Raw genomic sequence first — 25,578 nt, 5'->3', positions numbered from 1 at the left:
TTAACATGTTTTTACCAAACTTTCCCCATCTATAGGCAAAACTACAGTTTATTAAAAGAATATTTAAGAACCTAGTTAAGTCCCGTTCACACCTGCACTGGACAGGAGTTGTAGTGTGGAAAGCATCAAAAATCCATGGAAATTAGATTCGTAAGACTTCTGTTTTTACTGCTTCGGTTAAGGTCTGAATGCAGGTGTAAAACAGGGCTTAAGCTGAATTACAGAGGTTAAAAGTAAAAAAATCATCATAATAAGAAAAATATTTGGTTACCAACAAAATAAGATGCATCGAACCCCTCAGTTATTCTGCCACCTAGTGGAGGCTTTTGAAATGGACTGATTACTGTACAGGGCAATTTTCCAGCTTACAGTTTTTTTTCACTCAAAACGTGTTAAAAAAAATCTAAAACCATACATTGCGCATTCTAAAAGAGGAATACAAGATACTACATTGCCTAGTAACATTCTCAATTCTACATACAAGTCTTTAAGAGGTAATGCAGTCTTTTTCATTTGATTATCCTCAATGTATGAGGTCTGACACCCTGCACCCTCCACACTTGCCAGTCGGCCGTAATTATGTAAGCTCTGCTTTGACAGGCAGTGACGTCACATTTGTCATAAAGCGGATGTCCCCTCCCCCAGTCCCAATTAAATAAATTGGGCTGAAGCGTAACATCAAGCATAGCTTCTGTTTAATGTGTGGAGGTGTGCTGGTACGAAGTGCAGAGACCACAGTATGTGTCCTTCACTGGCAAGATCCTAGGCAAACCCCTTAACATACAATGACCCTATAACTTGTATCTCAATTTTCCTAACACATTTTATCCATAAGGCAACTTTTATTGAAGCTTTATTGTTATTCAGTAAACAATCAAACATTGTAAACTAAGACATCTGACCTGAAAAGGCAGATTCAGCTATTGTAAGAAAATAACAATGGCTGGTTTACTACAAGCCATAAAGCAATGTGTATAGATGTAGTTTGGTTTCCCCCTGCTAACAGATCATGGGAAGACTCCACTCTCATATATGTGAAAAGTGATTGGTGTATACGGCACAAGGTGAACTATGTGCACCTCCAGAATGTGAACCTCTAGTGACCTACATCTCTATGACCCACACAAAGGGTGAAAATTAGCTAAATGGTGTTAAAGATGGGGGTGACAGTGAGTATAGATAGGTCACTGTACATAAAGTTTTTACTAAATTCCTCCTTGACAAACATGGAACAAAGATACAAAATACTGCAAGTCTACAACGTCTTCAGAAAGGAATTGCAAGACTAATAAATAAAGATACAGCAAGTGAGATATTCACAGATCCAGACTAATGTCACAAGAGACAAGTTCTCAGCCATATTACACACACTCAGGACCAGACAAGACCCAGGCACAAAACACAGAAAATCTCAATGAAAGGAGTAGAAAAGACGTAGAACACAGAAGGGAGTCGGTCCCACACAAGGGACAGAAGAGTCTCTTTGTAATGAGCTGGTGAATCCTTATCCTGATGAGATGATGGTGACAAGGTGCCCCATGGGCTGGAGTGGAGTTCATGTAAACAAGCACAAGTAGAGTGAAGGAGAGTCTACCTGCAGTCACAGGTTATTGGATCATCCATCTGGCAGGATATACCTTCACAGTCTCTTGCAGGTCCATGCAGTAACGCTGGGGCTTTGTGTATCCCATCAATGCACAAACCCTTAATAAAAAAATGAGTTATTTAATAAAAATAAAGGAAAACCAACACAAGTTTGTCTACTCCCTTCCTACTCTTTAGCAGCGGAAATCATATTCAAGCAATGTACAGGGGGAGATTTCACCCCTGCATGAACTGGCTCAGATTATTTTGGAACATCAGATCTTCATCCCGACCAAGTGCTAGCAAGAAAATGCTAACTGTTCCATCCCGTCTCAAAGTTCATACACAAGACATCTTCACTCAGGAACCAGCATCTGAGCAGTTTGTCAGACCAGCCACGGACTCCACAACCTGGATACCAGGTGTTCATCCTACTGAAAGACAACTCCTTCACAATTTAAGGCTTTCCTTGACTACGAATTCTGTTCACAGGTAAAGATAACCTGTCCAGCCCTAAAAGAGAAGAAGAAAACGTCCATCAGACGAGAGCTCTCACATCACAGGACTATTTTCCTTATTCACAGACCACCAATGGCTTTATTGCCCAAGTATTTGTATATATTAGTACATGTCCAGCCACATATAGAAAGAAAAATCTATTCTAATTATTCATAATCTGTCCACACAACACAATATAAATATACTGTGAAGATGTAGGCATATAATCAATGGGTTACTTGGATAATCCCCAGAGGTAAAAGACCCGCAGAAGAATCCATAGTTGCCAAAACCGATATTGGCCAGGAGACATCACTGAAGCCGTTGATTGGCAAAATAGGTACCCTGACACCCAGCACTAGCCGACAGGTGCCAGTCCACTAAGATGTTGGAACAGAGATCAGGGCAAGCACATTATTATTATTTTGTTTACATCTGCCACCCCCAGGGGGATTCCTTGAAAAAACCCTTTGACCCTGCAAACCTCTACACCTGAGGCATGTAGCAGAAATACTGTACAGTGGGAATATAATGGGTGCCATTCAGTTACCATGGTATTGTTGGGATCCGTAGAAGAGATAATGGAGGAAATTTAATAAGACTGGCATATTGAGCCCAAGTCTTAATCCCCACCACCCATAGATTTACTAAGAGAAAAAAGGTGTGCTCCGCAGATACTATAGTGAATACAGCCACCCCCTAGCACTGCCCACTTTTGGAAATGGTGGCGTTTGGGTCAGAAAACTGACATGTTTAGACCACCAGAAAAATGGTCGACAAGTCATAATACATGTCCCTCCATTAATCAGTCTGACCAAACAGAGAAAGCCAAAAAAACAAAACCTGCAAGAAAAAGACTATACATTTTATTTGTCCTTAAATTTTACCACATTTGGCCTTTTTTTTTTACAGCTTCCCAGTTTACTGCATGGAACACTAAATAACTCATAGGAAGTACAAAGTCCTAATACAGCTCTGTAAATGGGAGGGAAAAAATATGGCTTTAGAAGCTTAGGAATAAAAAAAAAAACAAACAAACAAAATAGGCCTGGACCTAAAGGGGTTAAGCAACTACAGTTATTAGGCAGGACCATTCACCAAATTTTAACTTCAAAGGGTTAAAAGAATATTTAATCTCTCACATCCCCCCTAAAGATACTGTATTACATGTCACACAAGGTATAGAGCAGGTATAGGGACAATTGCACTTCTACCCAAAACATATTTCTTGAGTTTTCCAGTAAACTTCAAAAACAAAACAAAACAAAAATGCACAGACATATATGCTCAATTTATAAAAAAAAAAAAATAATAATTATTATATATATATATATATATATATATATATATATATATATATATATATATATATATATATATATATATATATATATATATATATATCTCTCTCTACAAAAAAAATTTAATATATATATATATATATATATCTCTCTACATCATCTTACCAAATGCCCGGATGAGCTCAGCTTGCATGGCCCAGGTAAACTTCTTCACGAGGCAAAGTGTGGTGAGACCGGCAAACAAGATGTTGTACAGGAAGATTAGGTAGAAATTCCCCAGCCAGTTAAAACGTCCAAAGTCACCCAGAAGGTCAAACCTAGTGATACCTAAAAGGCCATCGTATAGAGAAAGAGTCATGTCAATATCAGCTATTACTTATACTATTGTGGACCCAATCTAGAATGTGCCCTACATAAGACTTACCCAATGTTCTGGAGAAAACCGGGAGAGCAGAGCTAAGGACGAGCAAGGACACGCAGTTTCCAATGATCTATAAGAGGAAGCAGAGGTTACTGCGAAACCAGTTTCAACTTCTATACAATTTTCACAAACTATACAATGGCGATAACGGATGAATGAAGAATTACATTGTTCCCAAATAAATTAAAAGCATGCCAATAAAAGATCCTACTGAGGGCCCAAGACTAACCTAGACAAGTAAAAAAAAAAACCCTTACACCTTTGTGCGGTCCTGATGCTCCAGTCTTCTCCCTGCTGTAACAGCCGGCAGAGATGTCACCACAGATGACGTCATAGTGTGTGACGGCCGGAAGAGCACATGGCCGCGCCTCTGCCGGCTGATGCAGCAAAAAGAAGACAGAAGAGGAGCCGTGGGGACCGGAGTATCATGGAGCTGCGCCGAGCATGGGACCGCCCAAAGGGGAGTATGCAAGTTTACTTTTTTATGTGCTGGGCAAACAGGGTGCTGGTCGGCTATATACTACAGGGGGCTGGCCGGCTATATACTACAGGGGGCTGGCCGTGTGTTAAAATAGGTTCGATGAATCCGGTGCCAGGATCAGCGCTTAGTGTTGCAGTTTGCCACCACAGAAACAAACATTTTATGCCATCTAGAATAAATCTCCACAAATACAAAAGTAAACAAAGTCTTACTTTGGTCATGGTTGTGTTCTGTTTCTGGGGCAGGAGTCGTGTAAAGAAGGGAGAGCTGTAAAACCCAACGACGGATGCTGCCATCAAGTAGCTGAAGTGTGGTTAAGGATTCACACAGATTCAGAAGTGGAGAATATGGATATATAGTTTTAAATATATGTACACATCTTCACACATTTTTTTTTTTTAAAGCAAAGGATACAATATGAGGATGACTTGCACAGCTGCTCCAAAAGGCCCAAAGACAGAGAAAGATACTTTTCCAAGCCGTGAATCCTGTGGAAGACAAATATCCATTAGTTCAGGTAATAAGAATCTGGATAATAAAAAAATTCCCATAACTGTGTAATATTAGTACCTGCATCCCTTTTGGCATGGCTGCATCATCGATCAGAAGTTCCAAGACATGGAAGCAGACGATCAGCACAGAGATGCCCTTGAGGAAAGTGAATAGAAAACATTAACCTTAATATACAAGCGATGCTCATGTGACATATATGGTAAGCAATCTGCAGGTAGTCTAGTCAAGGTCAATTCTGTGTCCTGCTATAAACTCACAAAAGTACAATGAAGTATTAAAAAGCACTATATTTAAGATGATAGATATGGGTTCTAATGCTTTTTAAAGGAAGTATAACATAATAGGCTGCATTAAAGCCAGACCTGCCTTGGCTTTATTCCTATTACATTGTGCAGAAGCATGGACTAATAGGTTGCCTGTATATAATGACTGCAATGCATTGGCATGGTGGGTATATCCTAGCATATTAGTGGATCAGAAAACCACATTGTGAAAGTCCAAAATATTTTTCAATGGTTTACTACAACAAAACAATGGTTTCATGAAGCTGGTTTCATCTTGCAATATGTTAAAAAAAAACACACACACAAACAATAACTTTGCAGTACTGGTAACAAATATTAGCTTATCAGGACATAATTGTAACGCTTTACTGTAAGTAACCTACCGTGAGAGCGAGGAGCAGTAACATGGCTAAGGGATAGACCAAATTACGCTGCCATGGAGAGGCTTTCCTTCTCATTTCTAAAATAAATGCCAACACAATTTCACATTAATAAAGTCATTTTAGTTTATGAAATAAGATGACCACATCATTTCCACATATAATCATTGCTCCCCATGGATGTTTTCCATTCAGCCACTAGATGGCAGCGTGTCACCGGACCACATGTAGTATGTAAGGTTCTACAACAGCCGTTCATGCTTTTTAAATACTATAAATTTACAAAGTCTAGTGACATGTAAAATACCATTCAGGAAAATATGAATAGATGGAGCACAAGTTTGTTTAGACTAAATAGTAGCATTTCATGTGTACATCTCTATATGTTTTTTTTGAGATATATACTAATGTTCAAAGCTCAAATGTACTTATACCGTCTCACCTAATGTAATTCTGTGACTCTTTATAGCCAATAGCCTTTTTTGCAGGGCCTCCATGTTTAGGTTCAGCCAGCAAGATGCCTTGGCTGCAAAATAAAAAGCATTTTAGTGAAGGGAGAGGAAATCCAAGCAGATGTCAACCAGTAATCACATTTCCACAGATCGGGTACTTACTCGAGATCTTACGGGATATGGCCGCTTCTTCAAATGCTGTGCAGCTCAGATGTTCCTCTAAGTTCTCCAACAGCTAGAAAGGTAAAGGGCTAGTGTGTAATAGCAGCAGGGGGCTAGATGATGTCCACCACTTGTCTCTCCCCAATTTATTGTGTCATTTCATAACAGGTAATTGCAAGAATAAAATATTGTGATGAAGATTAGGTATAGACTTACCCGAGGTTTGACAAGCAGCTTCCCAGTAACTGAGAACATCCGGGACAGCCCCAATGGAGTACAAACTGCAAGAAGAAAAAGGGAAGGATCAGCAAACACAGTCACACCATTCAATTTCTGGGAGGAAGTCCATGAATACAGAAAGATATGCCATCCTCATGTGACACTAATTTACTGACATTATATTAGCTACCATGCAAATGTAATAAAGGAGCCTTTGTGCAAAGAGATCTTACAGCCACAAAGGGACAAGCGAAATTGTCAATGGTGCCTTGTGCCATACAAGTATTTACTCCTTTCCCTAGCAAAAAGATGTACATTCACATTATACTTACATAATAGAAGCAGTACACCAAAAAGGGAGATGCCGGAGTACAGGTACGGGAGGTAGTATTCCCAGAGATCTGAAAGAAAAGACGAAAAGCCATCTCTATAGCTGACAACTTGGAGATTTCCAGCAAAAATAGAATTTCAATTTCCATTAGTCCACCATTACAGCCATCTAATATTGAGGTGGGGCAGTCCTGGGGGACAGGATGTGACGTGATGCTCATATAGCAGTAAACCAATTTCGGCAGGTTCTCTTTTTTGCCGCAGAGGTCTTTATTGACAAATATCATGGCAAGTGTGACGGCCCATTAGTGAATTGTTCTATTAGCATGTTTATACAATGACAAATTCACCATCAGGTTCTGACAAGCTTAGTCACAAGTGACAACTTATACGACTGCCACCCTGTCATTACAACAAAAGGAAACGTGGCAATCGAGTCAGTGAAAAAGGCCAAGCATATCCGGCTGTTTACTAATATCAAGCCTTTATAATGGAGGCCACATCTAGTTACAGTAATTATATCAGGAGACCTCTACATATGTTGAGTATGGCTGTGCACCATTGGGTGAGTATACAGTACAGTGGATGTTTGGCAAGATACTGGTGCTCATGTATAAGAGGAGGAAGAGAACATGTAACATTGCTACCAGACTTGATTCATGGAAACAGTGACAAATTAATAAGTTAACTAAAAGACGTACCATAAAGGGATTCCCTTCCAGCTGCATCATCGTCTACAATTGCAGAAGCCACCCATAGGATGCCGAAGACCAGGAGGGTGAGAAGCAGAAGAACTACTGAGGTCTCATATACTCTGGACATGACCCCCTGGAAGAGGAAAAATATATTGTTTAGAGGTGAAGATGCACATTACATTACTACTAGGAAGGAACTACAACTATAGAAGGAAACCAATGCCATCACATTCACTGTGAAGCCATACACTTATGAGAGACGAGAAACACATTTACCTTCTTTGATCCTGAAAATCCTTCTGCCTCGGTGAAGAAATATGCAAACGGCATCAGAAATACTAATGACAGATTTGAGAAGAGAAACACCAGGTTCCACAGACCTAGAACAGGAAAAGGAAGGGTTAGCTGGGGACGGACAGAACGTTACATGCTTAATGGATGAGATGATGAGCTTTTTAGGCCAACTAATCGTTTTGGGATTTGCTCTACATTTTTCTAAGTCTTTGCTGAGCAAATTTTACGGTCAAAGTATTTAACCCATTATTACATTTACATCTGTAACGAGGGCCAGAACTTTCCTTGAAGGTGGTGTAAGGTTTCCACATTCTAGGACAGGAGATGCAATGTGATTTGCTCAATTTAGGCCAAGTGCACACGTGGAGGATATTTTCTGCTGATGAATTGTACTGTTTGCATAAAAAAGATCAAGTCTGCAGTAAAATAGAAGATGGTGATCATAAAATACCCCCTGTGTGTCTAGAAATCTGTAAAACTACTCAACACATACAGCCCTTAGTGCCATTTTATTAGCGAGGAGAGACTTCAGTACATGTTATTGATGAGGAGGGGAAGCTGCTGGACATTTTAAGAAGTTTTCAGAAAATGACACTTTATATGGGTTGGGGTAGGATATGGGGCATTTGTGGGGGACACAGTGACCATGGTAAGGGTGTTACCTGACCCGAAAACAACACATTTTTGGCACAATAAAAAAAAAGGTCTGCTCTAGACCCTTGGGGCTTCTGTACTGCTGAATACTGCATTCAGTTCCTCAAAGTACAGCATTTAAATTATTTATGGTATGCAAATGGTGACGTAGATTGCAGGATACTCATCAACCTCTCCCCTCTATATGTATGCATTATTTACATTCCTCTGCCTTTCTTAAGAAGAGACAGTGGGTAGATTTATTTTTTATATTTTCTTCAAATAAAAGTTCCCAAGCCTTTTTGCCTGTACTCACCATGGATGAGGGATCCATTGAGCCACTGGATGTAGTAGTTGTGTGGCATAGAGAGTAGCACCTCATTACTGATGATGGAGAAGGGCAGCAGGAGCACGGCCCCCACGGACACAGCGAGGGTAAACGTGCACATCCAGAGCCTGTACAGAAACATGTAATGGGACCCATTACTGATGAGCTCAGGGAGAGGAGTAAACAAACATATATTATCATGTATAACAAAATCTATGCCACAGTGGTGTCCTCAGAGGAAGCAAAACCCAGTGGGATCCCATTATCTGCTTTTTGGTCCTGTGACTCTGTGTAGTGATAGCAACAACAATAACATAGTATTAACAACATGTGTTCAGATACATTATGGTGCGCACATGTTGTGATTTACATTCTGATTCCTGTATGAACTGCGGACATATGACGCTATTCATCGGCTGCAGAATTCAACCCTTTCAATTTGAAGAATGAGCTTTGACCCCCTGATGTGTCAAAAAAAACCCAAAAAACCAAAAAAAAAAACACATTAGAGAAACGCTACTGGTAATCTGAATTCTTACATTGTTTGATGGGAGGGAAGTGGCAATAGTATGAGCAGGTACACCCGGCAGTATCCTATACTGCTGAGCTGTATATGTGGAAGGATCGTGTATTAGAGAGGCATAAGGCTTCCTTACCTCACCACGTACAGGGAGCTTGAGCTCATTCTTTACCAGGAAGAACGTGAAATAGGATTGACATTGTGTGACTCATCTCTAATCCCTGCAGCACCCTGAATTACGGGTGCAGTAATGTAGCTCTCCCCGGTTATTTAGTGCAATTACTCTAAGAGCCTTGACACTATTATACAGAGAGATTCATTAGAAATGCAGGATAAAGAACCAAAGGGCGTCTTTCCTTCTCGCACACCTGTAGTTTGTACGGAATTTATTCCGTCATATTATTGTGTCAATCTACTGAATATAATACAATGAAAAAACACCACCTATTGTCTACCATTACAATCCTTTAAGCAGAGCTGGTAGCCTATGAAGTCAGAACGGATAAATACACCCAAGACACACCTAAATAAACTACAAAGCAAAAAATACATCTATTCTTAGGTTGTCAAAACGAAATTTTTTTTGTATTTGATAATAAAATATTTTTAATCTGAATCAGTATATATACAAGTTTTTGCTAAAAATCCTATTAAGGTGTCAGCCATCAGGCTCACATTGTCACACACAGTGTGTGGATGAGATTTGTCAGCGTAATTGATAAGACGCTACAGGATAGTTATTCCTTAATGTACAGGTTACACATTTCCCCAGCCTCGTGGCCAGTCCATAGGCAATGCTGCCAATATATATTGTATGGGAAGAGAATGCTAAATATTGCTGACAGCGCTATATGTTATGTAGAAGACGGCACGTGTGACCGCTATGGAGAGTGATGACTATTATGTACGCTCACCGAGCCATAGAAATGACAGGAAATGGAGCCAGATAGAACAGTCATATACTGGGTGTCATCTCCCTGGCCCCAGGGCACCTGGGATGAGGCTATTTTCGGTGTTACATCAGCAATGCATTGTAGTAGTTCAAGTCCAGCCAGTCTAAGCAGTTTTATGTAAATATGAGCTTGAGTGATGACCCAAACTGGATATCGATAAAGAAGTTGTTACCACATTTCTGGCAAATTAGAGGAAAGTTTAGTCATGACTATTGCTGCTGAATGCAATTACAGATGGGGCTAAAGGTTAACTACAGGCGGTCCCCTACTTAAGAACACTCGACTTACATACGACCCCTAGTTACAAACGGACCTCTGGATATTGGTAATTTACTGTACTTTAGTCCTAGGCTACAATGATCAGCTATAACAGTTATAACAAATGTGTCTGTAATGAAGCTTTAGTGTTAATCCTGATTCTTATGACAACCCAACATTTTTAAAATCCAATTGTCACAGAGACCAAAAAAGTTCTGGCTGGGATTACAATGATAAAACATACAGTTCCGACTTACATACAAATTCAACTTAAGAACAAACCTACAGACCCTATCTTGTATGTAAACCGGGGACTGCCTGTATTCTTCAATGGGATTAACAGGAATAAGAGAAAAAAAAAATATATAGATAGATCTATAGCTTGCTACCATGTCACTCTCCAGTTTTGAGCCCCATGGCCAACAATAAGTTTTGGGTCACCGAATGAATGGTCTCCTAGGACTCCACTTCCTGTCTTGTCCCCTATCGCTTATGTGTGACCTGAGTGTACCATCTTCCCCCACCCTGATGGTAAACGTACGTCTTCAGCATCATGATCCTTTGTTTTGGAAGGAAGATTAGCTGATACCATAGGAAAGTCTCTCTATTCAGAAAACATGCATGCTCGGTCATGTCTACCAGTGCATGGCGGCCTTGAGTCTGAAGAATATGAGCATCTTAAAAGATCCAAATGCACAGCACGACATGGATAGGACTAATCGTCTGCCTGGCCTTTTATTATCTGTACATGAGCCATAAGGGCGATTGTGTGCTTTTGAAGACATTTGCTGACGAAAGGAAGAAATCCTCAGCATTCATTCTCCTTCTTAGGCTACTTTTCAGGAGAAGGTTATGAAAGTGTAAGATATCTGCTTCATGTTAATAGAGACTTCAATGAAAGAATTCATGTCTGGACTTTGAGGCCAAGTGTAAAAATGTAAAAAAGTAAACATTGCAAACTAAACCTCCTATATGTGCTGGCAAATTACTTGTGTATGGGGAATTACATTCAGCATCTGTGTCATGGTTGTAGGGTTACAAAGTATAGACTTGTTAAAGTGTCTCCTCAAAGTTGGTTTTCAGTGTTAATGGAAATTATTGTAGACAAACTCTTACTACTATCACTACAGGTGGTGATTAATCATAATAATTTAGGCAGTACTGACTTGAGTAGGTGGTTTGAGTCATCAAATAAGCAAATGCAGCCAATGTGACAGATGGGTGTCTATAGGCCCACATGCCAACAGCTGACATAATGGCGTCACATAAGGATTGACTGTTATTCAGTAACATTCAGATACAACCTGCACACAGCCATAGCTATTATAGTGAAGTGGTGAGGGGGTAGCACCTCATTTCCATCTAGAGATCATAGAAAATGTTCTCTTGTGTAACTGCACTGAAATCAGTCTAAAAATAATATTTCAATATAACAGGCAGTCCTCTGGGGAAGCTCTCTGGATGCAATGATCAGCTTGTAAGGGGACTGTAAGGAAGTTTTGTTGATAATCCTTGTTCCCATGACAGCACAAAATTTTGTGAATCCAAATTGTCATCAGGACAAAAAAAAAAAAAAGTTTTCTAGCATTACAATGATAAAATACACTTGTTCCGACTTGCATACAAATTCAACCCAAGTACAAACCTAAATAATCTATATTGTACATAACCTGGACACTGTCTGTACTTTATAACAACCCCAACTCCCATAATACCCCTGTTCCTAAGGATTATGTGAACTAACCCCTTCAGTGACGTCACGCAAGACTGTTTTTAAAGCAAAATAATGGCAGTATTACATGTGTGTATAACATGTGGGTTTGTCATCTGCAAGACATAACTATAGACCAGAGCATCAAAACCAAACTCATTTTTTCCATTACTGCTCTCCAGCATTTGGTTCCCTGCAGCATAAAGATTGGGAGACAGAGGAAGAGATCAGGTTTCAAAGACATCTTAAAGAGCCAAGAGCTATGAAGTGCAGAGAAATGGAGAATCCAGACAAAGAGTCATGGATCAGGAAGAAAGAGGAGACACAAAGAAGTCCTGCGATTTACTAACAAATCCAGAAATAGCCACAAAGTGTGATGCTGTGTCAGTGATGGAAATGACTAAAGTACGGTAGACCCTAAATGTCAGAAAAAGCTACAGGGCTCTTCCAACTTCTTTCTACTTAGTCTCCATCTATGCAATTAGCATAGCGGACATACCTACACTGATCTGCATCAGCTACATGTTCTGGAACTAGAAAGTTAGTGCCAATGTTGCTATATAGAGCGTTCAGTAAGAACATACAGGGTTAATGCAGCTGGATCAGCTGGATAAGGCGTCTTAGAGAGGCCAACAACAGCACAGCAGCGAGATGAAAGTCTAAAGCCAGATGACTGGGCTCAGGTCCTCGGCCAGCGTGGCAGAGCAAAGGCCACAGGCACATAGAGAACAACAACTATGACAAGACAGCAGTGATCACATCTATGTCCTAGCAGGACCGTGCACACACAGGAATAAGCACAGTACAACCCCCTCACACGTATCCTTACAGATACAGGGAGCCCCCGACAACATGGGTAAAGGTGCAAATCAGGAATATTGATCCCTAGATCTTAACACTTCTGCCAGTCAGCAGACTCCGCATCACTTTATAGAAGATCAATACCCTGAAGCTTTCATGTCATAAAATGTCAGAGATTTACTAGGAAACTACATGATCTTCTTATCTGCTGTTATAAGCTTCTGGTTCACATCAAGACAATTTTTACGGGGTTATTAAAGTTTTAGTTACACGCTGTTCTGCAGCAGCCTGACCCCACAGACTAACTGTGAGATAAAAATAATATTTTAATCATTTGTATAACCTATTCAATTTAAAAGTTATGATAAAATGTGGCTTTGTCTTTGGCCAACAAGGAAGCCACCCCGGGCAGTCCGTGAAAAACGGACCGCGTGGCAGAAATTCACGGAGCAACCGCAGAGGGGGGACTCTGAGCATCGTAGTGATGCAAGCGCCACACTGCTGGGAAGTGAAGATGCCGTATATATCACTATAATGCATCCTCTTTAGGGTGCCTGAAAAATCGGACTGCGCTAGATGCATTTCATGGACTGACCACAGTCATGTCGCTGTCAGCCTTATAGTCCAGATGTCATTCCTAGGTAAAGCCAGGAATCCCAGCTGTATAGCATGAAAACACACAAGACACTAATCTGCATCAGCTCTCTCTTTCCTCTCATCATCCTCGCACATACAGCATTTAGAAATCACAATAGAAGCCAGAAAACAAGGGGTCTTTTTGCATATGCAGACACCACTTCTTGTGAAACCCAGTAAGCTGTACAGTAGGCAATAAAAGTCAATGGAAAGTTGGACAGCGGCTTCTATCCATGTTGTGTGTTACATGTATCCAAGCAGATCAGAGCCCTCTATCTATTGCGACACAGAGGATCAGCCGGGGGGAACTGAGGAGGGCAGAGTTTTGGCAGCACACTAGTCCTGGCCTCGATTTGGTTTATGCTCAGTAATTGCCCTCCAGCACCATCTATTTACTCCTCTCATGCACCAACAAGAACCCCTCCAACACGTGCTGCTCATAGGACGTGCCATTACTAGTGCAAATACATAGGTTACTAAATATTTACCCATCAGCTAAGGTGAGGCTTAGAGTCTGAGAAGCACAGTATATCCTAAACACACATAATAACTGTGTTATGCGCTATGGAGAGTTGTGCCAAAACACACAGAAGTGACACAGACACTGCAGCAGAAAGGGCAGACATTCATTAAACCACAGGTTGGTAAATATTCGAGTGGACAGCGCCTAGTAACCATTACAGGACATGTACTTTATTAGCTATAGAGAAGGATAGAGAACACTTACGCAATTCTGTTAACGGCAGCATCTTCGACGTCCACTGTAAGAGAGCAGATAGCATTGATTATCCGTAATGAAGCGCAGGCCGACATAGACGCAGCACAATTCTACTTTCTAGAAGGTCAGCGACCTCCATCTACACAATGAACTGATCGAGCAAAAACTAGACTTGATGTAAAATGACTCTCTGAACTAGATGAACCTGACATTTTAATTCACCGAGTGATCCGAACCCTTTGGAGGGAAAAGGTTTCCCAACTGGTATCCAGACATCTCTGAATAAAGTAGATGTTTTGTATATGATCATGCCGACATGTTGTTGTGCAATGTAATAGAAGTGACGCACCCGCAGTAGTTATGTGACACTCACAAGTTGTCTGATGGACCTGAAGCACTGTGGATCTATTATAAGAAGTGCTGAGCAAATAAGTAGACTGATCCAAGTAGAGCTCAGGACTACAGCAAACGGGAGAAAGGAGAACCTGGACTCTGAGGCAATAACATGACTGACTCATGGGCAGAGATTATTGTACATTCAGCAAGACTTATTTTAACCTCAAAGTCTATAATGCTTTACACTGCTCTCAATTCTGGCAGGGAACAGTCTCACGTGCCTTCAATTACTTCATTACTGAGATAGTTCACCCAACATTCCCCTTAGTCAAGTATATATTATAAGGCACGGTATAACAAGTAGGGGGAGAGTTGATACACACTCATGCATACATATGGAAATCCTTCTAATTTATGTACGGACATGGGTAACACTACGGATACAGAACACATATGCAATCGGACAAGCCCCTCCCTGTGGCGCTTAAATTACAATTATAAATGCAACTGAAATGCCATGTGTTGCAGCCCTAGAATGATGTCCTTCTACATTGAAAGAGTCAGCATTACACAGAAATAGATCTTTAAACGCTATATACAAGTGACCTGTAAGGAGTCATGGGGACGGAGGAGAGGCAGACAAGGATGTCCCCTGCTCCCTTAGTCGAGGTCCTATAGTCCAGGTACAGCACCACACGTCTGAATGACAGGTGCTTTAGGAAGCTTATGATAATGTACTAGTCTTCTAGGGAGGGGAGGGGGGGGGGGGGAGACTATATATTTCTCTAGAATGTAGAACATCATTGTGATCCTGTCATGGACAATGGGATGGTGACAGCTTGTGTGCCTAAATCCTTATGACAGGTTCCCCTTAAAGAAAATCATCACATGGATTTATTGTTTTTGACCCAAGGATACCTGGGCATGTGCCATTTAGCCTTTAGTGGCTTATTTTTTCGTGAAAATTGACTTTTAATATGCAAATGAGCCTCAGGTGCTCCAGTGTACATTACAGAAGCTACTTCTGGCTGCGCTGTCTGGCACCGGCTCTCTGGCAGGGGAAGGGAGGAGGTGGGAATAAGCACAGAAGGCAGGTATGAATAATAAGTGCCCGATGGAGCCAGGAGGGGCTTCTGGGATGTACACCAAAGCCCCTGAGGTGCATTTGCATATTTTAAAAAATAATTTGAGGGAAAAAAAGGCAAATAATAGCTAATTTAAGAACATATCTTGTTACAGGGGGCACACGACAACACGCGTGAGGTTGTTCTGTATCAAAATGCCCAAACGCTCTATATTATTGGATTATACTCCAATTGGAAACTAGCATACAGATGTTGGATTTGTTCACAAAGGACAATCATAACGGTAAACGGTAAAACCTCAAGGACCTCCTTACAGACACACAAGGAAAAATCTATTGCAATGATGCACAAATCATTTACATTGGGGAAAGTTTGGAATCCTGAATATTTATTAACAATGCTTTAACTTTTACATTTCTGGGAGAAAAAAAAAAGTATTTAACTGAATTGACACGACACCGTTACACTGTGGACTGTGACTCACCAGTGGTGAAATCAGCATGTTTCTTGAACTTGGTGATGACCATGTACGAGAGGAGGTAGAGCGAGGAGAAGAGCAGGCTGCAGATCTGCCAAGAGAACAGGAAAAGACTATTACACGATTTTCCTATTACAGAGGGTGTAAAATACTGTGCAAAACAGGATGTATAAGAACACACAGAAGTAAGCTAAACATAACTAATCAGGAAGATGGTTTCCTTCTATTTTTTGCTTTTATAGTAAAGTGAAGAAATCTATCCACCAAGAAAACAAACAGTAACATAATATCACAGAATGCTGTGCACAGGAACTAGGACATAAATATAACCAGCACAGCCATGCATTGCACACATACATAAGCAGCAGTGCTGTGTATTAAAGAAGGTGACAGTCTAGGGCTATTTTTAGGATGCAGTACAGAAAAGACAGAATCATATGTTCTCAGAGCCGTGTGGGGAATGATAAGCAATGCCAAGTGCACCCAAGCTTCAGCTCTTTCTCATCACACTACATATTCTCCTCTGCACGTCTTTGCTCTATTCAATTTCTATGAGTCATGAAGTGGTTTCTCTTCTATGTACATTTTACTGTTCCTTCAACACAAACGACAAGAGTAAAGGTATGCTTAGCTTACGTTCACTGCTGCGTCAGAGGCGTTGGGAGGCTTTGTTGCAGATTCCAATACAAAAATATGTTAGGAACTCAGACGTATATAGCCCTTTGTAATGTTCATGTCAGTTATGATGTTCGCATGCTCTTTTTTTAAAAAAAAAAATGTGCAAAAACAGGCTAAATTAAAAAAATTAAAAATCATGGACAGAACAGCACTGTGGTTGTAGCTTCCATAGAGCCCAAGGTAGTGGCATCTAAACAGACAATCCTCTCGCAGCCTCTCACCCTGACTCATCTCGGGCTAGAAGCGGTTCTCCAGCGCTCATTTGCATATGACTTTGGATGTGTATTTTTCATATGTAAATGGAAGAATTTACATAAAAGAGGTAGTGCTAAAAAAAAAAAAAAAATGTCATACCCTACCATAGTGGCATAAAAGCTAGTGATAGTGTCCCCTTGCATTTTCTAATCCTAATAGTAAAAATCACTTTCTATTAGGATGCAAATAAGGACACTAGTGCACCCTCTCCTATCCAAGTCTTGCCCTGAGCATTTATCATTCCATTATCATGCCAGCCATTTATGATCCCTAAGAATTCAAGGATTCACGATAATCCTGAAAATGAAGTGGGTGGCAATGCAGATCAAGATGGCTACCAGGTTTTATTATTTAGAATGCAGAAAATGAAGTTCAAAATATGTCTTATTGCTAGATTTTACTAAACACTCTCTCCTGGTGAGCAGGTCTTGTGGTACCCAGGAAACATGGTCTATGTATCAGCCACTTATCTCCAATCTGACCACAGCTCAGCAGGGCTGGATGTGTTGCATCTCATTGACGTACCTTGCGAGTTCCAGCGCAATCTTAGCTCCACAGTCCTGTACTATCAGAGTCATTTCAATGATTCTTACCATATCTGGAAGAATAACAATCTCCTCTTATCATAACATCCCATAGATTTTATGATGAGACACAACGTGATATATGAATTTCCCTTTGTACTGAACAGTGTGTGTAGATTACAGTATTATACAATAGTGAGGGTGTGTACATCTGATTGATTGGAAACCTTCCAAAAGGCACTTCCCTTTTCCTGATACAGCTGTAAAAACATGTTTCCCTAGGAAAAACCTGGAACAATATACATATATTTTATTACAAAGCCATTCTATAAATGCTTGCTTTGTCAGGAAAGACAACTTTAGTTCAGGGGTTTTACTTCATTTCTGCAATAATAAAACCACTTTACTTTTAATATACTCATTTTATTGTGTTTGTGATTGCAGGTCTTCTCTGTAACATTCTAACCATTTGTATTTGTAGTCATTTGTATTTCTATTTGGGTAACACCTACATCATTGCCTCAAACCTGTGGCTACTTCGCTACAGAAGAGCCTCATTGGAAAGACATAAAAGTTTCTTTTCTTAAATCTATTTTTTACATTATTAAACAAAGAAGCAAATCCCTGAAGGAGTACGCAAACGTTGCCCAATCTGATAACTTGGAATTCTTGTCATTGCATTCCTATGCCAGGATTAGGATACAGGGAGAAATACATCCGTCAGCTTATCCCGTATAGACCATGGAAACAAATGTTAACCAGACAGGATGGTATAATAATCACTACGTGCCTATATTAATATTCCTCTCTAGTAAGAAGGTTTTGTACAATCTATTCTCACAGATAAATTCTGTACATTCTGTATAAAACATTGGTTACATTTTGCCAGATTGTACAGAGGTCTCGTATCAGCCGACACATCTCAGGCTGCAGCGCAGCGACTTCTAATATATAATCCACAGCTCAGACAGAGACGACTAGGTGAAACATTCATTGACATTCAAGCCCATCACAGGCTGTCTCGGGGCCTGAACACATCAGAGGATTATAGCCAAGGCAGAAAAGTAGCAGGGATGCGATGACCTCCAGCTGTCTGATAACAGGACACAGCAATGCAGCAAGACATAGATCAATGGGAAAATGCACAGCATCGTGACTGTGCCTGGTGTAGACTCCTCTCCCTTCTCTTCCCCTTCTGCCTACACATTATTCAGAGGGGCTAATAGCACCAGGGTCTTCTCCATGTTATTAAAAAAACAAACATTGAACAGATGATATTTGTGTCCAATGAATTTTAACAGATGACAAAAAGTGCACTCTAATGTCAATGTAACAAAATCATCACTGAGCCTTCCTGTTATTGGAAGGCGAGTATTGAATAAAGAAACCCTTCCTGTTTGGTAGAAGTTTCTATTGACTTCCACACGCAAAAGGCTCAATCACTGGCCATAGCCTAACAAAATCTCTGTCTATGAGAGAAGTATGATTGGTGGAAAATGTGTGCGCGTAAACCAAGCTACACGATTAGAAGAGATCAGAAATATAAAAGTGGAATACCAATATTCACCATCCGCACCAAAAAAAGTGGTGCACAGCTGCCTCTGATACACATGAAAGAGATGGAGGTGACAGCTCTGTATACAGAGGATGGAGCCATCTGCTTCCGGTTTCCTTTTCTGAACCAAACAGCTGATGGTGAGAAAGCCACTGCTGGACCCCCACAATTTGATATTGTTTACATATTCTAAGGACAGGTCCTACATATCGTTAATCTTGAGAAATACTTTAAGAAGTATCCAGGGTTCAGATGTTTAGACCGCACATCTGATAAATCCAGAGGCAGAGAGAAAGCAGAGCGAGTCATGCACAAAGTATTCAGAGAATGTGACTACTCAGCATGCATTATCCCACCAGTAATAAGATCTTCATGTCTGAACCTCTGCCCAATCATTCACCACTAGAAAAACAACCTAAATGGTATGAGCAACAAGAAAGGGACCAAAGGTAGAAAGTAGCAGGGGTCCACAGAAGTACAGTACATGAAATATAACTACCCGTATATACTTGAGTATAAGCCGACCCAAGTGTAAGACGAGGCCCCTAATTATTGACTTGCGTATAAGCCGAGGGTGGGAAAAGCATTGGTCACGGCCTCCGTAGTATATAGCCTGCTGGACCTTGCTATAAATAATTAATAAATAAATATGTTTCTTTATGTCCATAGAATGAGAAGTACAACAAGGTATAGGTGGTCGGGGTTTTCCTTATTTTTAACACTGATCTCTAATACATCAGCTTTAGAACAGGGAGTCTTATACTTAAAACTGCAGAAATAAAGTGACAAGAATCCAGTATGAGCCTCGCAGGAGGAGACTACACATGATAAATGCTGTACAGTGTCTTGTAAACAGCACTCAGGACATTGGCAGAGGAGGGGAAATGGGGTCATCTGTGCACAACAGCCAGAGTCTGTATGAGGTCAAATAAAGTACGCGGTTTTATCTCTCGACACCAGCGTATAAAGCCAAAATATTATACAAGGTCCTGACAATCACACAAACTTTATTAGAAGTAGACTATTCAGAACAGGAAGAAAATGACACAGTAAGACACCTCCCCGAGAACTAAAGCAATGGGCATCAAAATTCAACATCCACAATAATTCTCTCCATCATCGGAAGTCTTTAAACTTAGCATCCACTGTGACTACTAAAAAAACAATCTTTTACAAGGCACAAAAGCCAATGTGCATCACAAAAGTTATCTAAATGCTACCCTGAGCAGTACAACACACCATGGCGCACATTTTATACGGGGTTTCAAGAATAATGTCTAGAGATGTCATTCCAGAATGCAAGAAGAGACAGAACAGAAGAATCTCAACATCAATGAAAAGTCAACAAGTCTTAAGAAAGGACATGATACCATTATGTCAATATGGACTATCTTTATAAAATCCAGTCTTCAGCTGAATATATGCCATCTAGAGGGACAACATTTTTGCATCATATGGGTTTGACTATCACAGCACATCTCAAAGGTTACGAGGACTGAGCACCATGACCAGCGAGTAGGACTTCTTGGAAAATCATTAGACACCACTTGCCAAGAGATTACAATGAGCTGATCTTAGTGGGTAAAAGTTCAATACTGCATCTAGCAAGGTATAAAGGGCAATGTGCAGAGCACTAAGGATACATAGTCAACTTATGCAACACTTCCTACATCTATATATAGAACATGCAAATATTGACAACCAAAATAATTGACAGCTTTAAGCTAAGCATGGAATAACAGATAATTAGTAACAGCTTACCATATATACTCGAGTATAAGCCGACCCGAGTATAAGCTGAGACCCCTAATTTTACCACCAAAAAGTGGGAAAACCTATTGACTCGAGTATAAGCCGAGGGTGGGAAATGCATTGGTCACAGTTTCCCAGTATACAGCCAGCCCCGCACATAAAAAAAACCAAACTTACATACTCACCTTCTGGCGCCCCGATGCTCGTCGCGGCTCCTCTTCGGTCTTTTCTCTGCTCTATTAGCCGGCAAAGACGCTTCCTTGCGATCTGCCGGACGGGTGCATGACGTCATCAGCAGGGAGGCATCTCTGCCAGCTAATAGAGCAGACCAAAGAGGAGCCGCGACGAGCATCGGGGCGCCGGAGGGCGAATATGTAATTTTTCTGTTTATTGACTCGTATATAGGCCAAAGTAAGGTTTTTCAGCATATTTTTTGTGCTGAAAAACTTGGTTTATACACGAGTATATACAGTTTATCAAAAAGAAGAATGAGCTTACAAAAAAAAAAAAAAAAAAACTCATATAATATAGTAAAATCTGACTATAACGAGGGAGACTTTCCATATAGGGAGTCAACTACTGCTTGGTATCTTGTAGCAAAAATTGTGAAGGCCTGGAAGGGGGCGGGGGTTGGTTATCTGGATAAATGTTTGTTACCCCTCACCACTTATTTGACTTTTTAGTCAGCAGTGCATTCTCTGCTCACAGATTCCATACACTCATAGTTCTGGTCATGCACACAACCATTTCCTTTTACAGTGTGCTAAAAGAAAAATCTACAAAACTGAGAGCAGGTCTTATTTCTCCCCGAGTTTGTGAGCCCGTTACTTGCGGCCAGAGAACACCGAGTAGTTGTGGGCATGCCTTCTCAAAATGATAAAGAGCTGTAAGCCATTATACTATGCATGGGTGTCGATAAGGACCTGTTTTGAAGGATCTGTCCCCAACTGGACTTCATGCATCCCAAGGAAGACAGAATCTTACAAGTTAAGAACCTGCCACTACATGTATGTATGCAACTATATTAGTAAATCTTGAAATTTGAGGTTTCTGATTGTCCCCCTGGTAGCATCTCGTCCAAAGTTTTTGCCAATAAGTCGCCTTCACTTGCTGCTTTTAATTTTAATCTGTAAACTGGAGATTGAACCCCCCCCCCCCCCACCCTGAACCTAAACCAGCAGAGAACTAGGAATCCCAGAATGATCTAAAATGCACAGATTATATTCCTGTGAATGAACAGTCAGTAAACATCAGGAGTCTGGCTCACATTGGCCTACTTCTCTGTGTTAACTTACAGCTTCAATATATATATTTGCATTTGCAAATAATTTCTACTACTATGTTCTGCTCTAGATCATTTCATCACTGCTATAAAAAAAAGAAACTTGATTCCCGTTTGACATACAGAGACCAAGACAATAAGGTGCAGACTAGACGCTGCAGACGGATAACTGAGGTCAGTAGATATGAGGCCGAGTGACGTCTATGGAACATTCCCAGCTGCCCCGCGCTCTGTGACACCTTGTGGGTTCAGTAAGAGCAGAAAGCTGTAGCCTGCATGGAGCCCTCATACATACTGGAGGATAATGTAAGGTGCCTTCAAAAGAACATACATCTATTCATCTGCATCTCAAAACACTCCTTGTCGTCTCCAACATCAGATTACAGTTGTCTGACAAGAACGGATTTGTTTCCATGTTGATTTGTCTTATAAAGAAATATTGAGCACATTTTCATGGATAGTTGAATCCTAGAAGATTGGACCTGTATCAGATGGCTGGTCATACGTAAAGCTTTATCTTTGTACCGGTACACTCGCCACTCACCTCTCTGATGTCAGGAGATTGGATCATTTCTTATAAATGGGTTGTTGAATTTCAGCAAATAATTGTTATTGTTTGTATAATGAAGAAGTTGTACAAGTTTCCAATATACTTTCTGTATCAATTCCTCATGGTTCTCTACATCTCTGCTTGCTGTTTCTATAGGAAACGTCATTATTTACGTCCTGGGGACAGAATTCTGTCCATGACCAAGTGATGTACATACAACTACACAACCCTTAGAAGGAGACCGTTCTACTAAAAAGGAGGGGGGGGGGGGAGGGGACCTGTGTGCCAAATGTTCTAAAAGTGTCACAGGCTAGTTTTCAATTTTGAAGTAAAAGGGATACGTCTGCAATTAAAAAGTCTAGAGATCCATTACAGAGTATATCTTTACAGTATACAACCATGTTTTGGGGGTTTTCAAAGAATATGTCATCTGTATGTAGAATGAACACAGATTTACCACTTACAGAGGCTCATAGGGCATGCTAGGGATCTAGTCCTTCTAAGCCAAACATTTCGTGCCCATCAGATCAGCATAAGGCTCCACATGTGGCGGCTTTCCTGGGACAATGGGAACGGTTATTTTGTGTGACCGTTGTTCCCATTGCATCAAAGTCTTTCTACTTATAAGCCCACAAATAATCCTACAATGCAGCTTCTGCACACAATAAGAAGTTTCCTTGTATATGCTCTCAGTGCGGCCCAGCAGCGCCGGAGATGTTTGCCCAAGTGTGATTACGTACATAGGAGGACCAGGCTGTCACTGTCACACGTAATACCCGGCTCTGCAGCAGCGTGGCACAACACGGAGGCTGCAACAAGTGCAAGTACATACAAGACATCAGAGAGCGTGGTCATCATATGAGCACAAGTCACATTAATGACTGGCTGGAGGGTCAATCATAAGAAGCCAATTTCCAGATAGAGTAACAGGGTGAAATAGGACTACACATAGGCTTATGATCTGGTGAGCTCTGTACAGCGCTGCATAATCTGGGTGCTACATAAAGGAATTATTATTTATTATTATTGTTCACCTATGGAAAAGTAACAGATTTTTACAGTCACTTCTATGCGTATTACACACTAAGTTATTAATGATCCAAAGATCTGGTATACAAAAGATAGAAAAGCTGCAGCCTCTACATTATACACTAGTGTGAACACAGCCATAAAGAAACAGGATCACCCCCCCCCCCCCCATCCCTCACTACAAATTCAGCAGATAATCGATCCCACAGACCCCAGTAGACAATGGTGACAATACAAAACATCCAGGAAGGGGGATACAGTGAAGAACTACAAGTTCCAGCATAGACTGCCATTGATCTGCTGCTGCTCCAGTATAGCCACAGGTTGTTGCCCCTCTATGGGGGGGGGAGAGCCCCTCACACTTGTCGAAGCCTCACACAAGCACTGAATGGGTTAACAGTGACCCCTCCCTGCCCAGTTTAACCAGTTGAAGCCCGCACTCACGATGCATTCTCGGACCCATTCGTGGAAAAGCTGCTCTCTAAGCGACACATCTTGATCAGCTTCCATCCTCCGGCAGCATGGCGCCCCCCAAGATGGTTCCACACCTACAGAGAAGGACTAGAGGGAATCCGCTGCTCCCCGACCGCAGCCCGCACTGTGCCTCAACGTCTCCGCCGGACTGAGCCCGCACCTCAGGGCCAGTATCTGCTTACAGCGGATCTCCTCCAGGCTTCACACGCCCCGCCCCCTTCTCCACCTATGGTATAGCCCGGAGACTGGGAACTGCAGTGTGATTGGTGGAGAGGAGCAGTGACGCAGTTGGTAACGGCCGGGCAGTGCGTGCGGCTGGGGGCAAGAGTCCGGGCGTCCTGTGGTAACCTGACAGGAGCGGTCAGCGGTGTGTGCGGGGGCCGGAGCACCGGAGCTGTACACGGCTCCTGACACGTGTCCTCCAAGGGCATTCCCGGGTAACACGGGGATTCCTCCTCCACCAAAACATGGAGCCGGGTGTACAGGGTACAGGGTGTACAGAAAGTCATAGGGTTTTACCTCACATTTCCTTCAGTGCAGTGTAATTACAGTGTGAAGTCTCCATCAAAATCCTCCCCATTCAGGATGCTTTTTGTTTTGCTGCAGAAACCTGTAGAGTGTTAGTTATACGCAATTGTCTGCTGAAATTGAAGGTTTGGTGACATTAAAGGGAACCTGTCACCAGGAATGTCATTTTCAGCTGGTGACAGGTTCCCATAGCCTGTGCTATGCTAATTATGAATGTGCCTTTGTCAGCATGCTCAATCATTTCAGTGCTTTATAATAGAGTATTTCACATTACCTGGTTCCCTGCCAGCAGCTTGTGGTGAGTCCTTGGAGGAAGGAGGGAAAGCTGCAGCCTGTGTCTCATTCTCTGCTCCTCACCCCTCCCATCTTCCTGTCATGTTCATTAAACAGGAAGGAATGGTGTGAAGGAGAGGAAGAATGCCTGAGGAGACACAGGCTGCACCATATGCTGCTGGCAGGGAGCCAGGTAATGTGAAATAAAGTTTTATGAAATGCTGATGATTCAGACTGCCTACAAAGGCATTTTTACAATCAGTATAGCATTGGTGGCACACCTATGACACAGGTGCCTGAGGTGGCTTTCAGAACCCTCTCTGTGGGCACCCATGCCATCACAAGAAATGATTCAAATTATGTTTCTGCAGACCCACACAGCCCGGGACGTGCCTTTTAAAGCTATAGTGCTGCCTGGGTCCTCAGGAGGAGTGGGAAAGTGTAGACAGATCTGGATTATTCTAGCTCCTGCTCCGGCCCTGACAATTCTTCCTGTTCAGGAGACCCTGGAGGGAAGGTACAATGATCATCCAAATTTTTTACTGCATTGGTGTCCCCAGGATGCTGATACAATTGAAAGCTATGACAGAGCAGGGATCAATAAGTT

At 41.4% G+C, this 25,578-nt stretch overlaps 1 protein-coding gene across 1 annotated transcript; it reads right to left on the bottom strand.

Moving 5' to 3' along the window:
* Positions 1-1,755: 1,755 nt before the first annotated feature.
* Positions 1,756-24,494, bottom strand: LMBR1L (limb development membrane protein 1 like). Its single transcript, XM_072135126.1, has 17 exons — positions 24,141-24,494; positions 16,078-16,162; positions 14,182-14,215; positions 8,564-8,703; positions 7,597-7,700; positions 7,327-7,453; positions 6,628-6,696; positions 6,293-6,357; positions 6,077-6,149; positions 5,905-5,988; positions 5,466-5,542; positions 4,856-4,933; positions 4,700-4,773; positions 4,498-4,588; positions 3,808-3,874; positions 3,549-3,710; positions 1,756-2,097 (listed from the first exon to the last, which is right to left on the bottom strand). The coding sequence occupies exons 1-17, from the start codon at positions 24,204-24,206 to the stop codon at positions 2,042-2,044; spliced, it is 1,452 nt and encodes a 483-aa protein (XP_071991227.1). The 5' UTR covers positions 24,207-24,494; the 3' UTR covers positions 1,756-2,041.
* Between the last annotated feature and the right edge of the window lie 1,084 nt (positions 24,495-25,578).

This window comes from Engystomops pustulosus, chromosome 2, assembly GCF_040894005.1.
Source record: "Engystomops pustulosus chromosome 2, aEngPut4.maternal, whole genome shotgun sequence".
Lineage (NCBI taxonomy): Eukaryota > Metazoa > Chordata > Amphibia > Anura > Leptodactylidae > Engystomops > Engystomops pustulosus.
The sequence above is the reverse complement of the archived record's forward strand: the minus strand, read 5'-3'. Positions and strand labels throughout refer to the sequence as shown.